The 23,422-nt window shown below is 36.4% G+C and overlaps 1 protein-coding gene across 1 annotated transcript; it reads right to left on the reverse strand.

The window, feature by feature from the left end:
* Positions 1-6,951: 6,951 nt before the first annotated feature.
* Positions 6,952-22,637, reverse strand: LOC139115961 (endoribonuclease LACTB2-like). The gene is made up of 7 exons (XM_070678432.1): positions 22,452-22,637; positions 13,871-14,034; positions 11,098-11,227; positions 10,450-10,552; positions 9,523-9,747; positions 7,968-8,049; positions 6,952-7,416 (listed from the first exon to the last, which is right to left on the reverse strand). Exons 1-7 carry the CDS (start codon positions 22,571-22,573, stop codon positions 7,373-7,375), a joined length of 870 nt encoding a protein of 289 aa, XP_070534533.1. The 5' UTR covers positions 22,574-22,637; the 3' UTR covers positions 6,952-7,372.
* Positions 22,638-23,422: the final 785 nt, after the last annotated feature.

Below are 23,422 nucleotides of genomic sequence, written 5' to 3' on the forward strand. Positions count from 1 at the left end.
TAGTAATAGTATAAACTTTTCTCACCCGCGTCAACAAGAGAAATACTGTCAATAAGAGCCATTTCGTGTTAGTAACGTCAATGGCTACCTTTCACCTATGATTTGACCCGACAATGATGCCAAGTCCTAGCCTATTTCACCAGCAAATAGAAATGTCAGTGGTTAATGATGCAAATTTTGTCATTTATTAGAGAGTCTGATTACCTAAAAGTTTGTCGATAATTGAAATCAAAAAATAGCTCCTAATTTTTATGTAACTCTATGGAAAGTGTTTAATTTTCGATTTAAGACTGCGAAAAAGTCTACATGATTCAATATATATCCACACACTCGTTAGACCAGATAAGTACTGTTCAAGTTTTAGATTCCTCAGCACCCATCCCAGAGGTGCATACCTGGGCGAATGAGGGTTTGCTGAGTGCCCTGGCTAAGTGACTTGTTTGTCAGAATGACCCATTATTACGCTGCCTTGGCTATTTGATTAGATGAGTAAAAAATCTTCGTTTTTAAGGATTTTATTCCCCCATAAATCACGAGATAACCTCGTGATGTATTTTTATTTTAGCTCGATCCAGATCCCTTCCGAAACTAAGAGAGTTTATTAGGTTCTACAAGATGGCAAACATGTGCATAAACTTTTTTCTGAATACCATTAAATGTATTTTTCCTTAAAATTCCTTTTTTAATAATTCCCAATAAAAAATAAATTTTACATAACAAAATGCATATGCAACATTTTCTAAACCTGGTGGTAATGCTGCACACTTAAAGTATAACAGAAATACAGATGCGATTAAATCAAATTCCATATCTTTAATTCACATTGAGATCCAACTCTAACTCTCTAGGGAAAATTAAAATTTTCGATGTTCACAATTTTTTACATAAAAAGCTATGAACATCCAAATGAGCCCCTGGAAGCGAACGACAAAAACATATAATACAAATTTGAGTCCAGATATCTGTACCCGGAGAGCATTGAACAAAAAGTTGAACAGATGTCAGCCTCTTCGTCAGACTCGGAGAACTATGTGTAAAAGTTCAGCCCGTGGAAACTATACAGTTAACAGATCCATCGAGCATATGAGACAACGGACAGGATGGCTCAACGCGCAAGTGTGACCGTCATCGTGTCAACAGTTTTCACCGGTTTCGAACGCGAATTCATTGGTGAGCAGAGTGACGTGCACATTGTTTCCAGGCAGTGTTTTTGAATAAAACGTATGTATATTTAGATAGTCGAGGAATATGATAACCATTGCTTTCTTTGGCATCATGTAACGGTGCAAAACCTTGCGTGCTAAACTATCGTTCCAAATTTTGTCATTGCGTGTCATCATTTGAGATTAAGACGGCATGTGGAGATGAGTTGTCCAAGTGATCGCTGTCGTCAGATGGCGGCGTGTCATCGTCCCCCTGGACATGAACTTGCTGTTCCCTGGCGTTCCTCCTGCCACAGCCACAACAAAACAGAACAAAAACAAACGGTTGACTGTGTGACACTTATCGGTCTAAAACATATATTGTAAACGAAAATGCACTGCAAACTTTTCGGGAGATGAAGCATTGTCTCCTGAGGAAGAACTTAAAATACATACTCATCTAACTATAGAACTTAAAAGGGTATTTCATAATATTTTGAGAACCACATCAGTTGTGCAATCACATTTGCCCATCCATGTAAATGAAATCACTAGCACACCAACTCACTAATTATGAAAGCGCAGTTTTTTGCGATAAACAACGCGGGGACAGCATGACAATGTCATAGGCATATCGTTTTGTAAGTGATTTTTGTTAACATTTATATTTAGGACAAACTCATCATACATAAAGACTGCCGTATGCATTCGACATTAACTTATGATAAAAGCTGGTCTATGTAACATCAAACTTAATGAGGGTCGAGCAAAGTGCACCATTTCATTGAACTGGCCCTGGGAACAATTTGAATGTGCTCGTTACGACTTCTTACAGGCGAAATAGGTGATGGCGCCAGATAACAAACTTCAACCTTCTTCTTTTATTAAGGTTGAAATATACGGTGAATTTTATGTTTTTAATTTTATTTAATCCATAATCGAACAGGCGAATGCTCAATTACAGGATAAGGTACCCGTAACCTACTAACCAAGCAATGGCGCAATGAGGAGTAAAGTGCCTTGCTCAAGGGCACAACACAATGTTAAGGTCTCGAACTTACCATCCTCCGACAGTAAGTCCGTTACTCTGGACTTACCGGGTCTTCATCTCACCATCCTCTGAAAGTGAGACCGTTACCCTACCTACTGCCCCACGATGCCTCCCATGAAGTTCGTATGTAAAGTTAAAGACGTTTGTTGGTGTAATTATTGATTCTATGATGAAAAGGGACAAGCAACATTTTGGTCTAAGGCTACAGTATGTAATGTTCAGGTTAAAGAGATCAGTATCATCTGGATGGCATTGCATTGTAATGCAATTCACTGCAGTGTAGTGCAGTATGGTACCTACAGTATAGTCGGTTCAGTACAGTACAGTACACTACAGTACAGTACAGTACAGTACAATACAGTACAGTACAGTACAGTACAGTACGAAGATTTTTTTTCAAATCCCCCAACAAACTCACTATGCGTTCAAGTCTCTTCTGACTTGCTATAATTTTGAAGTCCCCAAAGGAAAGCAAAATGTGGCCGGATATAGTGCTTCGTCCAACAATATTAAATCATACTTCATGGGATTCTATTGGGCAATATATTAACATCTTTGCCATAAAAAGCTATATCCCTACATTTATACATGTATGAGTTTGGTAATTCTTTGCTTCAGGTGGAAGGTAAAACATGCATATGTATACAAAAACATATTTTTGGATTTCATCAATAATGTTGATTCAGTATACACAGAAGTACATGAGAAAACTATGAAAACTATTTTTCAATATAAAACTAGGGATATCTATGCACTTATAGACGTTTGACAACTGTACGTGATTAACATAGGGTGGTTACAAGTGCACATGCGTACAAGAAGTTTAACTTTAAATTTGGAATTTCACCGAAAATGTTGACTCACTATTTTGACTCACTATTTTCAATTCTTTATCCTTCGAGTTATCCTTCATCGGTTCAACACTGCACATAACACCATATTGTGCCATATATTTTTGGACGGTCTACAAACTAATGCCACGCCTAAGTTTACCGGTAAGGAGGCCACTGCCGCTGATGTGTGACACTGGGAATGCACAAACCAGACGAAGAAATGAGTTCGTGCTAGTGACAGTATATGGACTCTAAATCATTATATTGGCAGCGAATTTCGTTTGCTTCTGTACTTAATTCACTTCGTCGATCGGTGGAATTTTTATAATGTAATTTTCGTGGCATATCCAACGAATTGTTGTTCACGTTTTCATCTACAATAGCAATGAAATATTGCATTTCATAAATGTTGAGTGATGAACCACTTTTATACAAAGTGTATCGTGTCAAAAACGGAACACACACCTTTCGTATTGAAAAAGGCAGCAAATGACAAAATTCAACAATAAATATCAAACACAAAGTTTTCAACATATAAAACATCCTAAACAAGCGACAATTTTATGCGTTAACTATGCAAATACAACAAATAATATGAAAAAATATTCAAACAATAACAAATCTGCACAACAAACACGACAATGCAAAGAAAAAATAAAGACAGGCAATAAAGCAATCAATGCAGAGGCATAAATTCAATAAAAGAAGGAAAATGCGTAAAAGACTTTCAAATCATTACAAGTGAACATTATAAATTAATCAGTTCCTGCTTAGCATTATCATATAAACGTTTATATGGAACATTGCATACCTTCCTCGCAACTCGTGGAACACAGGTTATAGGTAGTGCTTCACATGCTTGCGCTGCTGGGTTCGAGCCCCGGTAGCGGTATTGGTTGTTGTGTAAAAATGTGTATTTAAAAACTAACACCTCACTCTCTGTCGTTAATCACCGTTGCTTCCACATAGGTATCAGCAGGATGGCTGAAGAAGACGTGGATAGAGTAATAGGATACTGCAAAAGAGGGGAAGGGAGTGAAGATAGTAAAAATTAGGGACCCTTCTTTTCAATCATTTCCCCCTAGGTTCCAAGCCCCCATTCCTAACTCTTACCCGGACCCCAAATAATGAGGGGTCGTCCTCCGTGCACCTAACCGCAAGTGACTGAGGCCGTTGGCTGTAGGTACGCCGACTATGTCACCCTAGGGGCGGCGAAGCCATTAGCCGATCACTCCTGACAAACACGTAGGCGCTAAGGCCACGGCTACGTCTGCGTTGACGGTCACTTACGTTAAATACTACGGTGTTTTCATATGTAGATCTGTCGTATACCCAGCCGCCGTCACATTTGATCTTGCCATCTCGAGAGAAAGAAACATTAGGCGATATACCATCAGAAACATTGATGTCGTATCTATGGCACTGGTCCCAGCCGTTGTTTGCGTCATACGGAATTGTACAGTTCTTCAATGGCGAGTCTTGTTGATAGGTTTGGTTGGCGAACACCCGACAATAGTGGTCTGTGGACGCACTGTAAAATGCGTTTGACAGGCTACACCAAGGAGCTGGTATACTCGAAAGCCATAGCAGAAAAATCAGAATTTTTGGTAGCGTCCGAATTCGCCAACAGCAGCTAAAATCCCGTCGAAGTTCATAGTGCGTTATGTGACCATGAGCAAATGAAGTCTATTGAGGCATGGATGTCTATTTTTTCACATCTATGGTCGAGGTCAACATTTACATATAGTGCGGTTGATGTACATATTCAATCAATCGATTTTTCGTTGACGTCAGTTAATACAAGAAGTGAATGTACGAACGTCAGCCTTTCCCAAGTTACCCACTGGCCGTTGTTCGTTGTCCAGTATCAAACACGAACAATTGGAGCCGCTAGCCCGGAATGGGAGGTACTGCTATGCTAGATCGTTTGCCCAGTACAATCTCAATGGCCTAATCGCACAAAAAACATGACCTTACCCTTCGGTAACAGACCTTGGCCCCAACGAATGCCCTTTCATCGGTAGTGTTTCGATATAACGGTTAGCAAATCAAAGATGGCTAACCATTTCTCACTCGCGATCGTATCACCAAAAGAAATACCTTCAATAAGAGTCATTTCGTGTTAGCCTTCAATAGCTACCTTTCGGTATAGTGTCACCAGATGATTTGACCCGATCAACAATGCCAAGTCCTCGCCTATTTCACAAACAAATAGAAATATCAATGGTTAAAAGTGCAAATGTTGACATTTTATTAGAGAGACTAATTAACTATGTCGATAACTGAAATTAAAAAAGCAGCTCCTAGTTTTTATGTAACTCTATGGAAAGTGTTTAATTTTCGATTTAACACTGCGAAATTCATCGTCTATGTATCCACCCACTCTGTAGACCCGAGAAGTATTGTTCAAGTTTTAGATTCCTCAGCACCCATCCTAAAGGCGCAAACCTCGGCGAATGAGGGTTTGCTAAGTGCCCGGGCTAAGGACTTGTGACCAATTACTAGGCTGTCTTGGTTATATGATTAGATGAGTTAAAAATCTTCGTTTTTAACGATAAATCACGAGATTATCTCGTGATGTATTTTTATTTTAGTTCGATCCAGATCCCTTCCAAAACTAACAGAGTTTATTCGGTTCTAAAAGGGAGCAACATATGCATAAACTTTTTTATTCTGAATACCATTAAAGATTTTTTCTTTAAAATTCCTTCTTCATTTATTCCCAATGAAAAATAAATTTTACATCACAAAATGCACATACAACGTTTTCCAAAGCTGGTGTTAATGCTACACACTTATGGTGTAACAGAAAAAGATATGATAAAATCAAATTCTGTTGTTTTAATTCATATTGCAATAATTGTCTCAGATGTAACTTGTTTGTTTCTGAAAAATGAAATTTGTGAACTGTCCATTTTGCTACTAACACAATTAAGTTGAGTTTACTATTCAAGTTTCTATAAAAATCTACTCCACATACTATATTTTGCCAAGATAAATATATCCATGTATTATACAAGTTCTTGAACACGTCTTTTTCTGTCCTTTTCCACACTTCTCTAGCAAAAACACATTCAAAATAACGATGTTGATTTGTATCATGCAAATTACAAAGCTTACAAAGAGTTTTCCCTAAATTTCCAAAGGTGCAATTTTACAATATTTATGCATTTGTTGTCCAAAAAATTCCAATGAAACGCGCGCACTTTATTTTCAAACGTAAGTTTGTAGCAAATATTCAAATATCTAGCCAATTAGCCAGCGGCTGCTTGAACTCCCTTCGCCAATTCATTATACTGACTGGTTGCGAAAATTGACCTAGTTAAAATTTATACACATCTTTAGTTTTTAGTTTCTATAGTTCTACCTTCTTTATGTCAATTATAATAATATTCTACCTTACGTGTTTATCTAACAAAAAGTTTAAACTAAAACCGCCTTTGTATCACTGGCAACCTGCTCTTCATGTTGTGGAAGAATTCCATTATTCTAAAACATGCTGGTGAAATAAAGGCATTAAAGGTATACTGTCACATGTTCCACTTTTGCCACAGTTAATAAAGAAACAGAAAATCTAACCAATCACAGATTTTAAGCGGGTGGCCGCTTTTTAAAAACAGCACCCTCACATGGGCATTTTGAATACCAAGGAAATCCCCTTTGACCATATATGGGCTTATTTAGATTACAGGTGACTGTATACCTTTAAAGATAATTACCCCATGTTCACCTAAATAGCATTAGATATTTAATGTTGCTTAAATTAAACAAGCGACATATTGGGCCATAGAGGGCGGCTGTGATATTGACATAAAACATACAGCAACCTTTTAATTTGCGATGAATGTGAAGAATCAATATTAAAATCTGACTGATAATGAAGGTATTTTTAAAGACAAATTAACTTCGCAATGAGTTAATGATATGATGTGACAATGATTTTATTTATAATTCTCTGCAAGGAATTCATGTGACACATTTGAATCAAACGCTATCATTTTTTGTAACCCTGAAAATGCAAAATTGCAAATTCGTCACGCTTTCGGAAAACAATTGTGTTAGGTTAAGCGGAAAGATAGCGCACATCATGCTGCTCATGATGTATAAATTTGTCACCATTCAACGATCAGAATGAGAACTCCAACAGATGATTACAGTCTTGTCTGGACGATTGCGATGATTTCCACAGAATATTTTACCTGAACGATGTGAGTAAATGTCACTGTTACATCAAGACCACCATGCCTGTCTAAAAGCAATGTGGAGGCACCTCAGTTACCGCCGGAATCCAAAATTTGATATTCAAAACAAGAACGTCACCAAGTCACGCCGAAATGTGCTCTAGACTACTTCAGTCGCCACTTCGTCTCTTCTTCATCTTCCCTTTTCTCTATTGAAAAAAATGCATAAAAATATAAAACAACCTTGTAGGACGATGTTTGTTTTATAATTAAACCGTCAACAGATTCTAATAAGTGTGTGTTTCAGAATTATTGTACCTCTTCTAAACTTTCTAGTTAAGATATAACGTGGAATATGGTTGTTTTTTATATTTGAATGTTTTATTGGCAACAATATAAAGAGGGGTTATAGTGCTTGTCAGAAAATGTAAAATAAAGTGGTCAATATTATCATTTATCGCTGGTAGTATTTTAAGCCATTTACATATATGATTTTATTTCTCAAAAATATTTTTGAACAATGAAACTGCTTTTTGACGGGACGGATACTTATGAAAATCAACTGACCCCCTCCCCCGTCTGTGCTGTAATAAAAAAATGTGTCTCTAACTTGTATCATTGGCATATGGTTCTTTACTATCCTTCGCCTGACTTGTTGCAATTTTGTCGGATGATTTGCTTGTTCACTAGAGAGCGGTACATTCAAAATCTCTTTGCAGAGTTACTTGAATTCGTTTACAAGAAAAACTAAATAACTTACCTACTCTTTCTTCTTTCTCTAGCTTACTTAGATGATGATTCACATTGTTCCGTGCTCCGATGTGCAGATGCTCCGGTGTGTCCTGAGAGAAAAGTTCAAAGGTCATGACACAGATTCACAGTGTGTGAATGATGTTGTAATTACATTGTCTATTTAAAGCTAAAGTAAATGTGTACGTAAAATACGAGGGGAAGAGCATTGCATTAAAATCTAATGTAAATTTATTTTACTGGAGGAGTGCCTGGGTTCTGTTTATTTTCATGTGGACTGAAATTGGATCAGTTTGGATATACTAAATCTCGCGATAACGCCACTACATGACAGTAAGAAAACACAGTCGGATTACTCTACTGCGTGGCATTTACTAAATTATTTTTTTTACCCACAGACTTACATCAAGTCTTAGTCTAATAGTCCCTGGAATACTTCCTATTCTTCCTGTGGTTATCGAGGTTTTAGAGTGCACCGTAATTACCAAATGTATAACTGTGCATGGAGGCGATCAAAATCGACCAAAATTCAGGAGATCGGAAACTGTCTACAATTTTCAGCCTTGATTTGAAAGTTGATTGAGAATGTAAAAGATGGAAATTTTGGAAAGTTATTTCTCATTCTATGCTGAATCTTCAACTGGAAGGCGGTAAATTCACATGCTCCGTCCGACTACCCGTCTCAAGATCTGATCCCCGAGACACGCAGCACACCTTAAGAAACAGACTAGATATTTAAAGACTTAAACTTGTGCTAAAAGTTGCAGTAAGGACACTTCAAACCATCCCCTTCAAAATTAAGAATAAAAATAAGGGGTCACTGTGCAGAATTTGGTACTACAGAAACCAATTACCCGATATTTACCGATATTTGAAATTCAAACTCTGGCAGCCTTACCTGTTTCAATGTTGGGTTGACAATTTGACAGTTTTAGATTCTCACAAAAAATATAAGGCGGTGAAAACTTTAGTTACTCCATGAGTTTCGATATGGGGACGTAAAAGTAGTAGACCAAAACAGCGTTGTAAAATTTCGTCGTCCGATTGTAAATCCCCGAGGTACATTCTACCTTAAATACCTACATCCACGCGAGACCTCCGTCGACAGAGCCAAAATGATCAATACGCGTATACTATGGCAACATCAACGAATCTGTCACACGACATTATAATGTGTAAAGGGACTATTAAATGAATACTTTAACCAAACTTGCTTTTTAAGAAAATCTATTTTTCTTCAAAGAACTAACACATAGAGTAGCAGCCATCTTGAATTTCAATATCGGCGAAATTAAGCGACTTGTTACTCTAATCTTACTCTCTAAGGATGGCCATGATGATTTTTATTCTCGATTACGGAAACGACGGTTTAAAGCTTCCTAGGGGAAAACTTGGGCGTAGTCTACAGTATAAAACTTTCCATTGCTAGGTGTGTATTACACTACTTTGCGGTGTTGCGTATTTAAGGATTTAGTTATATTACAGACAGTAGGAGAGACTACTCTGTATATGTTTACATGCAGGACATTACATTTCAATACTGGGGAAGGACCTAAAAGCCTTACGGTGTAGATATTTTTCACTAATTCCATCGCAGTCATAAATCCGCTTTGGTTTTTCTGTAGTGTGTCGATAATCTGTTTTTCTCTCATGTTTCTGTGATCGATATAGTACTTTAACTTTGGGACAGCATTGTCAACTACAGGACCATGTCCAGGATACAACACGCTGGGGTTCAAGTCAACGATTTTCTGTAGAGACTTCATGTACGTGTACAAATCTTCAAAAACCTGTGGAAATGCAAGAGGTAGTTAAATGACCAGTAGCTTTCACTTTTAATTAATTTCTTGACTATTTTTGTCTTTACTGTCAACTACAGTTTCTTGATTTTATTCAGATTGGTTGAGATATACAGTATTCAGCTTGTCAACTCAGCCTGTGTAGATTGCATTGTTATTGTTGGCAAGTGAATCTGGTCCGGACAAGAATTCAAAAGTAAACAAAAACAAGGTATTTTACACGTACAGATATCGCTATGAAAACCTCAATAGTAAGCAGTAGGTGTTTCCATAAGCCTTGGAGAGTAGAACATGAAAGTGAAGGTGACATTGAAACAAAAAATAATGAAATATTATGATGAGTAGTTACTAACCCTTTCATATGCATTGTCAGGTCAGCGTATATGCGAAGATTTGTTATCGTTAACATAATTTGCGTGGAAAAATTTACACTCATGTAAGTCGTGATTGCAAGTTAGCCTAACGTTGGATTCTGGTTTTTCTTTCGTTTTTCAAAATGTTTATGTGATATGCAGAACAAGCAAGTTTTTGTTGAGCACGCATGACAATTATCAACTGGAAAATAACTCAACTGAGAATTCTTTTAGAAATAAAATAACCTACAGTATCGACAACCGACCTTAAAAAGTGTAAAATCCTTCAATTCTCAACTTGTTAAGTTTGTCATCATAGTTCAGTAGAATCTTGACTTACGCATGTTCCTTCTCCAAGCACACAATCACCAGTGAAGACAAAATTATCCTCTTCGAGAAGCAGTACCATATGATCGTCCGTGTGTCCTGGAGTGTATACAACCCTGTGCGCATGCGGGGAAGACATAAACTTTCCAGAAGAACGCATATTTCCATGCACTAAAGTAGGTTATCATCATAAATGAGCCAAAATGCCAGTGTTTGCAAAAATGGTTTGATATAATTGCTTAAGTAAATAATGAAAGGGCGCCGTTAGTTTACCCATGGAAGTAGAAGGGAAACGTTTATACACAGCAAATTTTCCCCGATATCGTTCACGAGTATTAATGTATATTAATCTCCCCAAGAAAGACCGAATATATTAAGAGTCTAATACAACACGAGACTGCGCTCAACAATGGCATGGCGGTGTGACGTCGTCTCCATGGTTTACCATCAAAATAATTTGGAACATCTGATGATTGGCCTTGTACAGGAAGCAAACGTGCATGTATTGAGAATGACTATAAGTACTGCTATTGAAACGTATACATAAAACTAAGTGCGTGACCGTAGACGCAGTCGTGAACGGGTTGGACTGTCTCAGGGCGCCCGCACACCACAAAATCTTTCGGGGCAGATCGAAAAAGTGAGTTCAATGTCCACATACCTCAAAGTAGCGCCCTCAGTTTTTATCAGGTCACCGTCATTCAAGTAGTTGAACTTCATAGTATCGGAACCTATCACGTCTTCTTTGGATTCGGGATTTCTTGGTAATTTGGAAATTTTCGGCAGAAAATCTGTTGATGGCGTTCAAATATGTTATAATTTAAATATCCATGGCGACTATCGGAAAAGGTAAATCTATGATCGTCGGTGATGGGCCGGTTCTACCATCATACCAATCCGTGTCGATGTTCTTGATCGCTTATCCAAGTTTCTAAAACACTAAGCCCTTCAGATATGTAAACAGTGTTTATCATAATATTTTGATATGTGATGTATTTTCTTTGAGGAGGGAAAGGGAATACGTATTTTAAAGTTGATTAAGGATATAATCTAACACAGAAGTGTCGGAGGAAAGCATTCGCACAATTTTTCTCGTCGAGATTTTCTCAGAAAAGTCAACGTTCCCTGCCTAGCAACATTATCAGAAATAGACATTATATGTTGTTGAACAAGGTAAGGCAAAGTCGTTGTGCTTAGGGACGGACCATTAGATCTTGGGAGGGGGGTGGTCAAAAACAGAAAAAAAAAATTTTCAGAGCAGAAAGTTAGGAAAAAAAAAATCTTCAAACTAGTTTGCAAAATAAAAAAAAATAAATAAGAAGACAAAGGCGTAAAAAAAAAAATCTGCAAAAGTCTTTAAAATTTTGAATTTTTTTTAGATTTTACTGACAGAAAGCAACTTTCTGTATTTTTTAGTACATCCTCCCGGCACATTTTTAATTTTAATTTATACATTTAGAGTGACTGTATCCCTTATACTGGAAGTTGTGATTATATTATCTTTTCAGGACTTTTGTATTCTGATCACTTGAAAATTATGAAATTATAGAACCTGTTTTCTACTTGTTTCCTGCGTACAAACCAAGCAGGTACACTAGGTAAAACATTGAAACTATGGTATGGTTGTCAAGACAGAAAGTTGTATTCGCCTTTTAAGATCAAGGTAAACAGATGCAGGCCACATCAGTTTCATTTTTTTCACAGCATTTTATTGCAATGATGAATGCAAGAATGGGTGAACAAGTAGAAACACGTCAATACCGATAAAACAACATATCAAGTCATTATGTATTATTTTGCTTTTAAAAAGGCATTTTCAATTCTTTTTTCTCAAAAAACAGCCTCAAAAAACAACAACAACACATGTTTTAAACATTCAACAATACACTACGTAGAATGCCATCTATCCAACAAATCCCAACACAAAACACACAAAAGGGGTTGAACTTTGAAAGTTTCTCGTCGATAGCAAATACTGAATAAATCTGCATGAATAATCGTTTTGTGTAGCAAATTTCAAAGAAATTGGACAAGCCCTTTCAGAGAATACAGATTTTTTGACCATGAATGGCATAAATTGCCCTAAAAAGACAAATATTGAAATTTCAACACATCTATACACATCCAATCAATTTGGACATGCTGCTACAGAGAAATAGATGTTTTGATCAAAAAAGGGCAACAATTGCTCTAAAAACACAAATATGCAAATTTAACTATATTATTTAGCTTATTTTAGCTTCTCAGCTTGTCAAAATCAATTATAAATCATGAGATATGCATGATGTTTGGTGGGGTGAATGTAGCCATTTCACCACGCAGTAGAAAGGGAAGCCAGGAAACCAAAATAGTCAATTTTCAAAACTATAGGAAGCTACTGAGGAGCAAGAAGACCATGTTTCAGAGGAAGATGTGTAATCCGAAAAAAATGCTCCCAAAGTGCCACCAAAAAACACCATTTTTATCTCTATTTTTCAAAAGCTCCAACAGCAGGAGGGGGGACACCCCCCTCCTGACCACCCCCGCAAAAATACTCCCCAAGTGCCACCAAATAACACCATTTTAATCTCTATTTTCAAAAGCTCCAAACGGCAGTAGGGGCAAACCCCTTTCTGACCACCCCCCCCCCCGCAAAATACTCCCCAAGTGCCACCAAATAACACCATTTTAATCTCTATTTTTCAAAAGCTCCAACGGCAGGAGGGGGACACCCCCTCCTGACCACCCCCCGCAAAAATACTCCCCAAGTGCCACCAAATAACACCATTTTAATCTCTATTTTTCAAAACCTCCAACGGCAGCAGGGGGACACCCCTCTCCAAATTCTCCCCCCCCTGTGACCGCTTGCGTGGCTGCTTATGGTGCTTGGCACCACATCTTTGCCCTCTTTATCTTCAGACAGCGACGAACTAAAAAAAAATTATAAATCTGAAAATTTACTCTGAAAAAAAAAATTGCACAGCTAATCTCAATTGGAAAAAAAAAATTCAGAAATTTACGATAGTAAAAAAAAAATTTTCACAATTTCATTGTGACCACCCCCCTCCCAAGGTCAAATGGTCCATCCCTTAATTCTCACGAACTCAGAGCTGCTCACAGAGTCCCGTGAGTCATTTACGGCGACGCAGTGAATCCAAAAGTTTGTAACAATGTTGTCTAAGAATGGTGTCTGAACCTGACAAGGTTTGAGCAATGCCAGCGTTAACATTTGTCGCACACGAGACAGAACATTATCACGGTTCATATACTCCTGATCGCATATCATGAACAGCAGGTAATCTGCCAAATGCTGATATTTGCTCTTCAGAATATTACCGCCGAAACAGCCGCTGCGGCAATTACGAAACCCGCAAGCGTTTATGGGAAAGATTGATGACGTCACAAACATCGGCCTGACTAACAACTATGAATCACACTGGCGGACAAACACTCACCTGGTTGTACCTTGTTGCATATCCCTGCAATGCCACCCACGTGATCATGATGCCAGTGCGTGCACAGGATAGCTTCAATCTGAACGCTGTGATCACTCAATGTGGTTGTCAGTGAATTCAAGTACTCCTCTATATCAGGCTCCCCCGTATCTATCAAGATACGGCTACAAAAATGAAGTGCAAGAATCATTCCAAGCAGATAAACTGATTCGACAGATACTAGTAGTAAACTCAAATCCCTGATTCCGTGCACCAAAATAGTGGCTGATGGGGTGAACATTATCGGATGTTATGAAAGCGATATCACATCGACAGTGGTTTTTTTGTAAATATCTAAACTTTGACAAGAGTGAAATATAATGCCGTGATTTTAAATCTACGTTTTCAAATAGCAAAACTTCAACTTGATGCAGTTTATGATACGACACTCTGATGACAGTCAAGGAATATTCGTAAGTAAGAGTGAGGCTCGACTGTTTCATGTTTGCTTTGCTGACTACACTGATAGTCACTCACTTTCATCACGGCGCCAATTGGTGTAGCAATTGGGTTGCCAATATCCACAGTGTCTTGATGTTGTTATCATTTCATTGGTCTGTTTACTTATCTGTCTGTCTGTCTGTCTGTCTGTCTGTTTGTCTGTCTATTTGTTTGTTGTTGAAGGTGGACGTTGCAGGGCTATGGTGTTACCCGTGTTTTGATGTTGGGTTCACTGTGTTTGCGCAATCGGTGATAAAAGGCGCACCCAAGCGTGGCGAGACCCCCCTCCCGCAACGGATGTTCCGTGTCATTGATTCAAAGGTTTACGGCTCCTTCTGCGAAAGATGAGGGTAAATTGTATCGTAGTTTTTCAGGTTGCAGTAATACGTGTATGGGTCATAGGCCTGAAAATGTAGTGAACATTTTTTTTTTTGCCAATACCTAAATCAATATTGATGAGGCCTAAAAAATAAACAATGAGCTGAAATATTATTTAAATACTATCTGCGATACTTTAAATTTGTGAATAACTTTCTCCGTGTCATTTTCCATTTCTTTTGTCCACAATACGTTAGCATTTCTTTAATACCATAGGCCGTGGGCTAGAGGGGGTCTACGTGCACCCCCCACACAGGATAACAAACCTGTATTTTTCAGAAGCCTTGGGATCCCTAGAATACGAAATGGAATTTTAACAGAAAAAATATAGGGATGGAATAGCTGTTATGGTCATGTTTTGAAGGGTACCGCAAAATCACGATTTTCCAAGCCAAATGCATTTTCGTCAAATCTGTCTTCTTGTAAGTCATATGCTGAGCTCATTTGTTAACATAACCTCACTTGTTTGGTATCATTAGAAAGGAAATTTATTCCTCTTTAAGATGACATATTGAACTATGCAATATCTTCTACAGTTTTTGTGAAATATGACCAAAACTTACCCCATACCCCAAAATTTAACATTGCAAATTACAGTAAATCTCAAATTCTACCGATTTTTAGCTAGGCATAATAAAAAATGCAATGTTTTGTCTGAAATATGTTTTATTTGATACAGGACATGTCAGAAATATGAAATAGACTTTTAACAGAAAAATATTGGGAATCTACAGCTGTAACAGTCATATTTTGAAGGGTACAGCAAAATCACAGTGTTGCAGATTTGCATACATTTTTGTTAAATTTGTCTTCTTATAAGTTATCTGCTGAGCTTGTTTTTGAATATAACCTGGCTTGTTAGGTATCATTAGAAAGATAATTCACTAATCTTCAGAATGATATATTGTAACATGCAATATCTTCTATAGTTTTCATGATATATAACCAAAACTTACCCCTTACCCCAAAGTTTACATTGAAAATTTCAATCATAGCTAAAACCAAATTCTACAATTTTTTTAGCTTGACACAAAAAATCTGGCCGTTTTTGCTATTAAATCTATTTTATTTGGTACAGGGACATGTGAGAAATATGAAATAGACTTTTAACAGAAAAAATATTAGGAATCTACAGCTGTAACGGTCATATTTTGAAGGGTACCGCAAAATAACAGCGTTGCAGATTTGCATGCATTTTTGTTAAAACTGTCTTCCTGTAAGTTATCTGCTGAGCTTGTTTTTGAATATAACCTGGCTTGTTAGGTATCGTTAGAAAGATAATTTACTAATCTTCAGAATGACATATTGTAACATGCAATATCTTCTATAGTTTTCATGATATATAACCAAAATCTACCCCATACCCCAAAGTTTACATTGAACATTTCTGTCATAGCTAAAACCAAATTCTACAATTTTTTAAGCTTGACACAAAAAATCTGGCATTTTTTGCTATTAAATCTATTTTATTTGGTACAGGGACATGTGAGAAATATGAAATAGACTTTTAACAGAAACAATATTGGGAATCTACAGCTGTAACAGTCATATTTTGAAGGGTACCGCAAAATCACAGTATTGCAGATTTGCATGCATTTTTGTTAAATTTGTCTTTATAAGTTATCTGCTGAGCTTGTTTTTGAATATAACCTGGCTTGTTAGGTATCGTTAGACAGATAATTTACTAATCTTCAGAATGACATATTGTAACATGCAATATCTTCTATAGTTTTCATGATATATAACCAAAACTTACCCCTTACTCCAAAGTTTACATTGAAAATTTCAGTCATAGCTAAAACCAAATTCTACCATTTTTTTACGTAGACATATAAAATCTGCCCATTTTTGCTATTGAATCTGTTGTATTTGGTACAGGAACATGTCAGAAATATGAAATAGACTTTTAACAGAAAATATATTGGGACTCTACAGCTGTAACAGTCATATTTTGAAGGGTCTCGCAAAATCACAGTATTGAAAACTCGCTTGCTTTTTTGTTAAATCTGTCTTCTTATAAGTCATCTGCTGAGCTTGATTTTTGACATAACCTGGCTTGTTAGGTATCAATAGAAAGGTAATTTACTAGTTTTTAAAATGACATATTGTAATATGGAATGTCTTGTTTAGGTTTCATGAAATAGGACAAAAGCTTACCCCATACCCCAAGGTTTACACTGCAAATTACCGCAAATCTGAAACTCTACCTTCTTTTACAATTTATTAACTTTACATACCAAAGGCAATGCTTGTATGCAATCTATGACATCTGTGTTTTTGTTAAAAAAGTATGTTACAAATATGAAATTAACTTTTAACAGGAACATAATATGATTTTGTAGCCTTTTGGATCATATTTGGAAGGGTACCCAGGTATCAAGGCAAATTTGCCGAAACACATACATTTGCAATATATGAGTGCCCCCTCCAAAAATGATCCAAGTGGCTACTAAATTGTATCATCTTCCAGTTAAAAGTTAATTTTATACTTGTAACATACGTTTGTAACAAATAAATCAGATTTTAAATAAGAATTGCCTTTTGTATTATTTGCAGCAAAAAATGGTAGAATTTAAGATGAGCCTTAATTTGCGATTTGAACTTTTTGGGTATGGGGTAAAGTTTGACCATATTCCAGGAAAACTATGAATGACATTGTATATTACAATATGTCATCTTAAAGAAGAATAAATTACCCTACTAATGATACCTCACAAGCCAGGTTGTGTCACAAAATAAGTTCAGCAGATGACTTACAAGAAGAAGAATTTAACAAAAAAGGTGCCAGTTTGCGGTACTGCGATTTTGCATTTCCCTTCAAAATATGGCTGTTACAACTATACAGTCCAAATATTGTTTCTGTTAAAAGTCTATTTCACATTTCTGATATGACCCAGTACCATATACAATAGATCTAATACCGAAACAGAGCTATTTTTATCATGTCTAGCTAAAAATTCACGGAAATTGATCACGTTATCTATGACAGTACTTTCAATATAAACCTTGGGGTATGGGGTACGTTTTGGTCATATTCCATGAAAACTATACAAGATATTGCCTGTTGTAAATACCAGTTAATTACCTTTTTAATGATACTAAACAAACCCGGTTATAATCAATAACAAGCTCAGTAGACGACTTATAAGATGACAGATTTAACAAAAACGCATGCGAATCAGGAATACTGAGATTTTGCTGTACCCTTAAAAATACAGCTGTTACAGCTATAGAATCCCAATATTTTTTTCTGTTAAAAGTTCATTTCATATTTCTGATATGGCCAAGTACAAAATAAAACAGATTTCATACAAAAAATTGCCTAATTTTTTATGTCTGCGTAAAAAATTGCTTGAATTTGACATTAGCTATGACAGTAGTTTTCGATGTAAATTTTGGGGTATGGGGTAAGTTTTGGTCATATTTCATAAAAATCTGTACAAGATATTGCATGTTACAATATGTCATTTTAAAGACTAGTAAATAATCTTACTAATGATACCTAACAACTTACATTATATTCTATAAGAAGCTCAGCAGATGACTTACAAGACGATAGATTCAACAAAAATGCACGCAAGTCAGGAATACTGAGATTTTGCTGTACCCTTCAAAATCTGACTGTTACAACTACAGAATTCCAATCTTTTTTCTGTTAAAAGTCTATTTTATATTTTTGACATGACCCATTACCGAATGAAATAGATTTCATACAAATAAATGCCTGTTTTATATGTCTAGGTAAAGAAAATGGTAGAATTTGATTTTAGCTATGACTGAAATTTTCAATGTAAATTTTGGGGTATGGGGTAAGTTTTGGTCATATTTCATGAAAAGTATGCAATATATTACATTTTACAATATGTCATTTTAAAGATTAGTAAATTATCTTTCTAATGATACCTAACAAACCAGGTTATATTCAAAAACAAGCTCAGCAGATAACTTACAGGAAGACAGTTTTAACAAAAATGCATGCAAATCTGCAACGCTGTTATTTTGCGGTACCCTTCAAAATATGACCGCTACAGTTGTAGAGTCCTAATATTTTTTCTGTTAAAAGTCTATTTCATATTTCTCACATGTCCCTGTACCAAATAAAACAGATTTAATAGCAAAAACGGCCAGAGTTTTTGTTTCTAGCTAAAAATTTGTAGAATTTGGTTTTAGCTATGACTGAAATTTTCAATGTAAACTTTGGGGTATGGGGTAAGTTTTGGTTATATATCATGAAACTATAGAAGATATTGCATGTTACAATATGTCATTCTGAAGATTAGTAAATTATCTTTCTAATGATACCTAACAAACCAGGTTATATTCAAAAACAAGCTCAGTAGATAACTTACAGGAAGACAGTTTTAACAAAAATGCATGCAAATCTGCAACGCTGTTATTTTGCGCTACCCTTCAAAATATGACCGCTACAGTTGTAGATTCCTAATATTTTTTCTGTTAAAAGTCTATTTCATATTTCTCACATGTCCCTGTACCAAATAAAACATATTTAATAGCAAAAACGGCCAGAGTTTTTGTTTCTAGCTAAAAAATTTGTAGAATTTGGTTTTAGCTATGACTGAAATTTTCAATGTAAACTTTGGGGTATGGGGTAGGTTTTGGTTATATATCATGACAACTATAGAAGATATTGCATGTTACAATATGTCATTCTAAAGATTAGTAAATTATCTTTCTAATGATACCTAACAAGCCAGGTTATATTCAAAAATAAGCTCAGCCGATAACTTACAGGAAGACAGTTTTAACAAAAATGCATGCAAATCTGCTACACTGTTATTTTGCGGTACCCTTCAAAATATCACCGTTACAGCTGTAGATTCCTAATATTTTTTCTGTTAAAGTCTATTTTATATTTCTCACATGTCCCTGTACCAAATAAAATAGATTTAATAGCAAAAACGGCCAGATTTTTTGTGTCAAGCTAAAAAAATTGTAGAATTTGGTTTTAGCTATGATTGAAATTTTCAATGTAAACTTTGGGGTAAGGGGTAAGTTTTGGTTATATATCATGAAAACTATAGAAGATATTGCATGTTACAATATGTCATTCTAAAGATTAGTAAATTATCTTTCTAATGATACCTAACAAGCCAGGTTATATTCAAAAACAAGCTCAGCAGATAACTTACAGGAAGACAGTTTTAACAAAAATGCATGCAAATCTGCTACACTGTTATTTTGCGGTACCCTTCAAAATATGACTGTTACAGCTGTAGATTCCCAATATTTTTTCTGTTAAAAGTCTATTTCATATTTCTGACATGTCCTTGTATCAAATAAAACAGATTTCAGACAAAACATTGCATTTTTTATTATGCCTAGCTAAAAAATTGGTAGAATTTGAGATTTACTGTAATTTGCAATGTTAAATTTTTGGGTAAGGGGTAAGTTTTGGTTATATTTTACAAAAACTGTAGAAGATATTGCATAGTTCAATATGTCATCTTAAAGAGGAATAAATTTCCTTTCTAATGATACCAAACAAGTGAGGTTATGTTAACAAATGAGCTCAGCACATGACTTACAAGAAGACAGATTTGACGAAAATGCATTTGGCTTGGAAAATCGTGATTTTGCGGTACCCTTCAAAACATGACCATAACAGCTATTCCATCCCTATATTTTTTCTGTTAAAATTCCATTTCGTATTCTAGGGATCCCAAGGCTTCTGAAAAATACAGGTTTGTTATCCTGTGTGGGGGGTGCACGTAGACCCCCTCTAGCCCACGGACTACCAGTAGAAATCTCCATACACTGGCAAAGATCGTGAGAGCGAGTCCTTCTAACAGCATTTTACTATCCGTATTATTTGACTAAAAATCACTGTTACGCAGTTACGAAATATTCAAAGATCTCGGGAAAAAAACAGTCCAATTTGAAATCCGCCAGGGGAAATGTGATACTCATTCCACACTTCTGACACTTACACAGTTTGTATTTCCCCGAAGGAACATACGAAATATACATGAAGTCTGGTGCGAACAAGGGAATGCAGGCTCCTAGTTATTAATTTTAGTAAAAATATGAAAATTATCAGCAGCATCATCCTCATCATCTTCATCACCGTGCAGCGAAAATTCAAACCAAGATTCGCCAACCCTTATGTAAACTACTCTTTCCTATATAGGTGATGATGATGATGATGATGATGATGATGATGATGATGATGATGATAATGATGATGGTGGTGGTGGTGGTGGTAATAATAATAATAACTTTCATTTTTTTATTGAAATTAATAACTAGGAGCCTGGATTCCCTGTGGTGCGAATTGAACTAGATTATACTGAAACATAACTGTTGTACTGAGTGACGACAAAGGATTCGGGTCACAATACTCTCAGTACCAAATGCACGCTTTCGGCGACAATAACATTTGAAGGTTGACAAATTGCTTTTCTATAGGAATCAGGCAAACATAGCATCGTTATGACCCGCGTTTGCATCCGGGTAGGTGCTGTGACAGCAACCGGATAATACAGTCAACTGCAAAACTGACACAAGACAATTATTCTCGGTAACATCGTGCACAGCCTCGCCTTCAGGCGTTTAAATTAACTGCTTTGGATTTCCTCAATCGATGAAATTCTGAGATATTATAGAGACCTTGTTTTGGATTCTTTTTCTTTTAATATAGTTTCAGGATCACGAACAGTACAAGTACTGTTTGTGTGACTATGAAAGTTACACAAAATGAAGACATAATCACCCTTTCATTTTTGAATAGCCAGCTGCAGGTAACTACTTCAAATTCAATGCGATAAATGAAGTCTGACGACACACAGTAAGTGAGGCTACCCACAATTCTCCATGATCTGTACACACGGAGATCACTCACTGAACTGAAGCAAATTTCTTCTGTACACAGAACAACTCGGTCCATATTTCAAAATTCTGGCAACATTGTTCTGATAATCATAATTTTTTGATTACTCACTGTGAATAATGAGAAGATCAACCCCTTTTTCGCGGAGGAGATAGTAATTTTGTAATTTTGTCGACATAGATTTTTGACAGCCATACACAATATTTTCAAGGAAACTAAGGGAATAAGTTGCATCTGTGTTGGCAAAAGAAAGGATATTGATTTTTTTTTAATGTTCGTAACAAAGGAAATTTGCATGTCTGACAGGTGGTATGATGAGACCATCTTAGTTGCTGATATCTTTACCTTGACAAGTGTACAATTTTTAGCACCTCCAAACATCGACTTCTCATTCAATTTACTCTTGAATTTTAAACATAATCAATAATTTTGGAACATAGTTTTAACAAATAATCCTGAACTTAAATTGTAACTTAAAAATTATAAGAAACTGATAAAATGAAAAAGCCTATAGCAAAAAATGTCTGAGTGAACAAATCAAGGGGAATTGTGGGTAGGCTCACTCACTGTGGCGACAAACATTGGTTTTAATGATAGAGGTTAAAGACCTTTGACCGCAAGTCAATAATATACCACCGTGAACATTTTGATCCGCTGTCTGTTGAGATGGAAGAGGACAGTGCCGTGGTACTGTTATACCAATAGAATCATCGTTGTAATTTCATGATCTATATAACTTGGTTCTTTCCTGTGCCATATAGCCTGCAATAGGGACCATGGATCGGCGTCATATACACGAGCGAGTAAGGTTTCAGCCAGCAAAGCAGGGTCAGCGCAGTGCAGTACTGTGATGAGCGTATTATGGTTTGTTCTTACCTCTTTCCCGTTCCAACCACGTATGTATTAGTACCCTGTAACGTGTAAGGCCCTGGATTACCCCCAAGGATCCGAATAACCCTTGGGGAAAGCTGTTCCACCTTCGGTAACACGGCAGTCATGGCTAATAACAGCGGCGACTGCTCGATCTAACGAGGTCAGGGTCACGCCGTTTCCCGTACAGAACAGCTGACAGCTTTAGGAAGAATCCATTGGGTAGGAGGGGGGTATTACTTCTTTGGAGTGTTAATTCGCTTTGTCAGTTATTTCCTGTATTTCACATCGGTTATCGTTGGATATTTCTAGGATCTTATGTTGGGAGCAAATGAATCACTTTCGCGTGACCTTTGAAAGAAATTCTGATATTATCACCGACTGTTATGACGCCGGCAAAAACAACGATTGTATAGACTTTATCGTGCGCCTTCAACGGCGAATAAAGCAAACAGATGGTGACGGAGCTGCGGTGCGAGTCGAGCTGTGAAACGCAAAAAAAAAAGGAAATCCTACTTCAGTGGATGTGTACATTGACAATATTCGAATAGTTGCATCTCATTGATCTCTATTATTAATTTCGTCATTAAAGTTAAAGAGAACAAACGTGTAATTGAGTTTAATTATCGATTTGAAATTATATGTCTAACATCTTTCATTAATTATTTATCAACAGACCCTGAGAATAAGTCAAACGCAGAATATTAAACATTAGCGAAAACAAAATAAGCCTATTTTACACTCCATCTGGTGAAACAACATTTCATTGATTATTGCCTTTGAAGCAAAACCTTCCCCTTTTTTAAAGTTGTTTGGCCCAATTTATGGGTTACGGTGATGTTTTCATCTGCGAGGGCTCATCTGGTGAAGAAAGAATTTTTCACTGTTTTAGACCAACCTGCTTTATTGAAGGTAGTAGGTTGTGTTACCACCACATCATACCTTGAAGGTTTCTATGAGTTGATTAGTTCTTGCCA

This window comes from Ptychodera flava, chromosome 17 (assembly GCF_041260155.1).
Source record: "Ptychodera flava strain L36383 chromosome 17, AS_Pfla_20210202, whole genome shotgun sequence".
Taxonomy (NCBI): domain Eukaryota; kingdom Metazoa; phylum Hemichordata; class Enteropneusta; family Ptychoderidae; genus Ptychodera; species Ptychodera flava.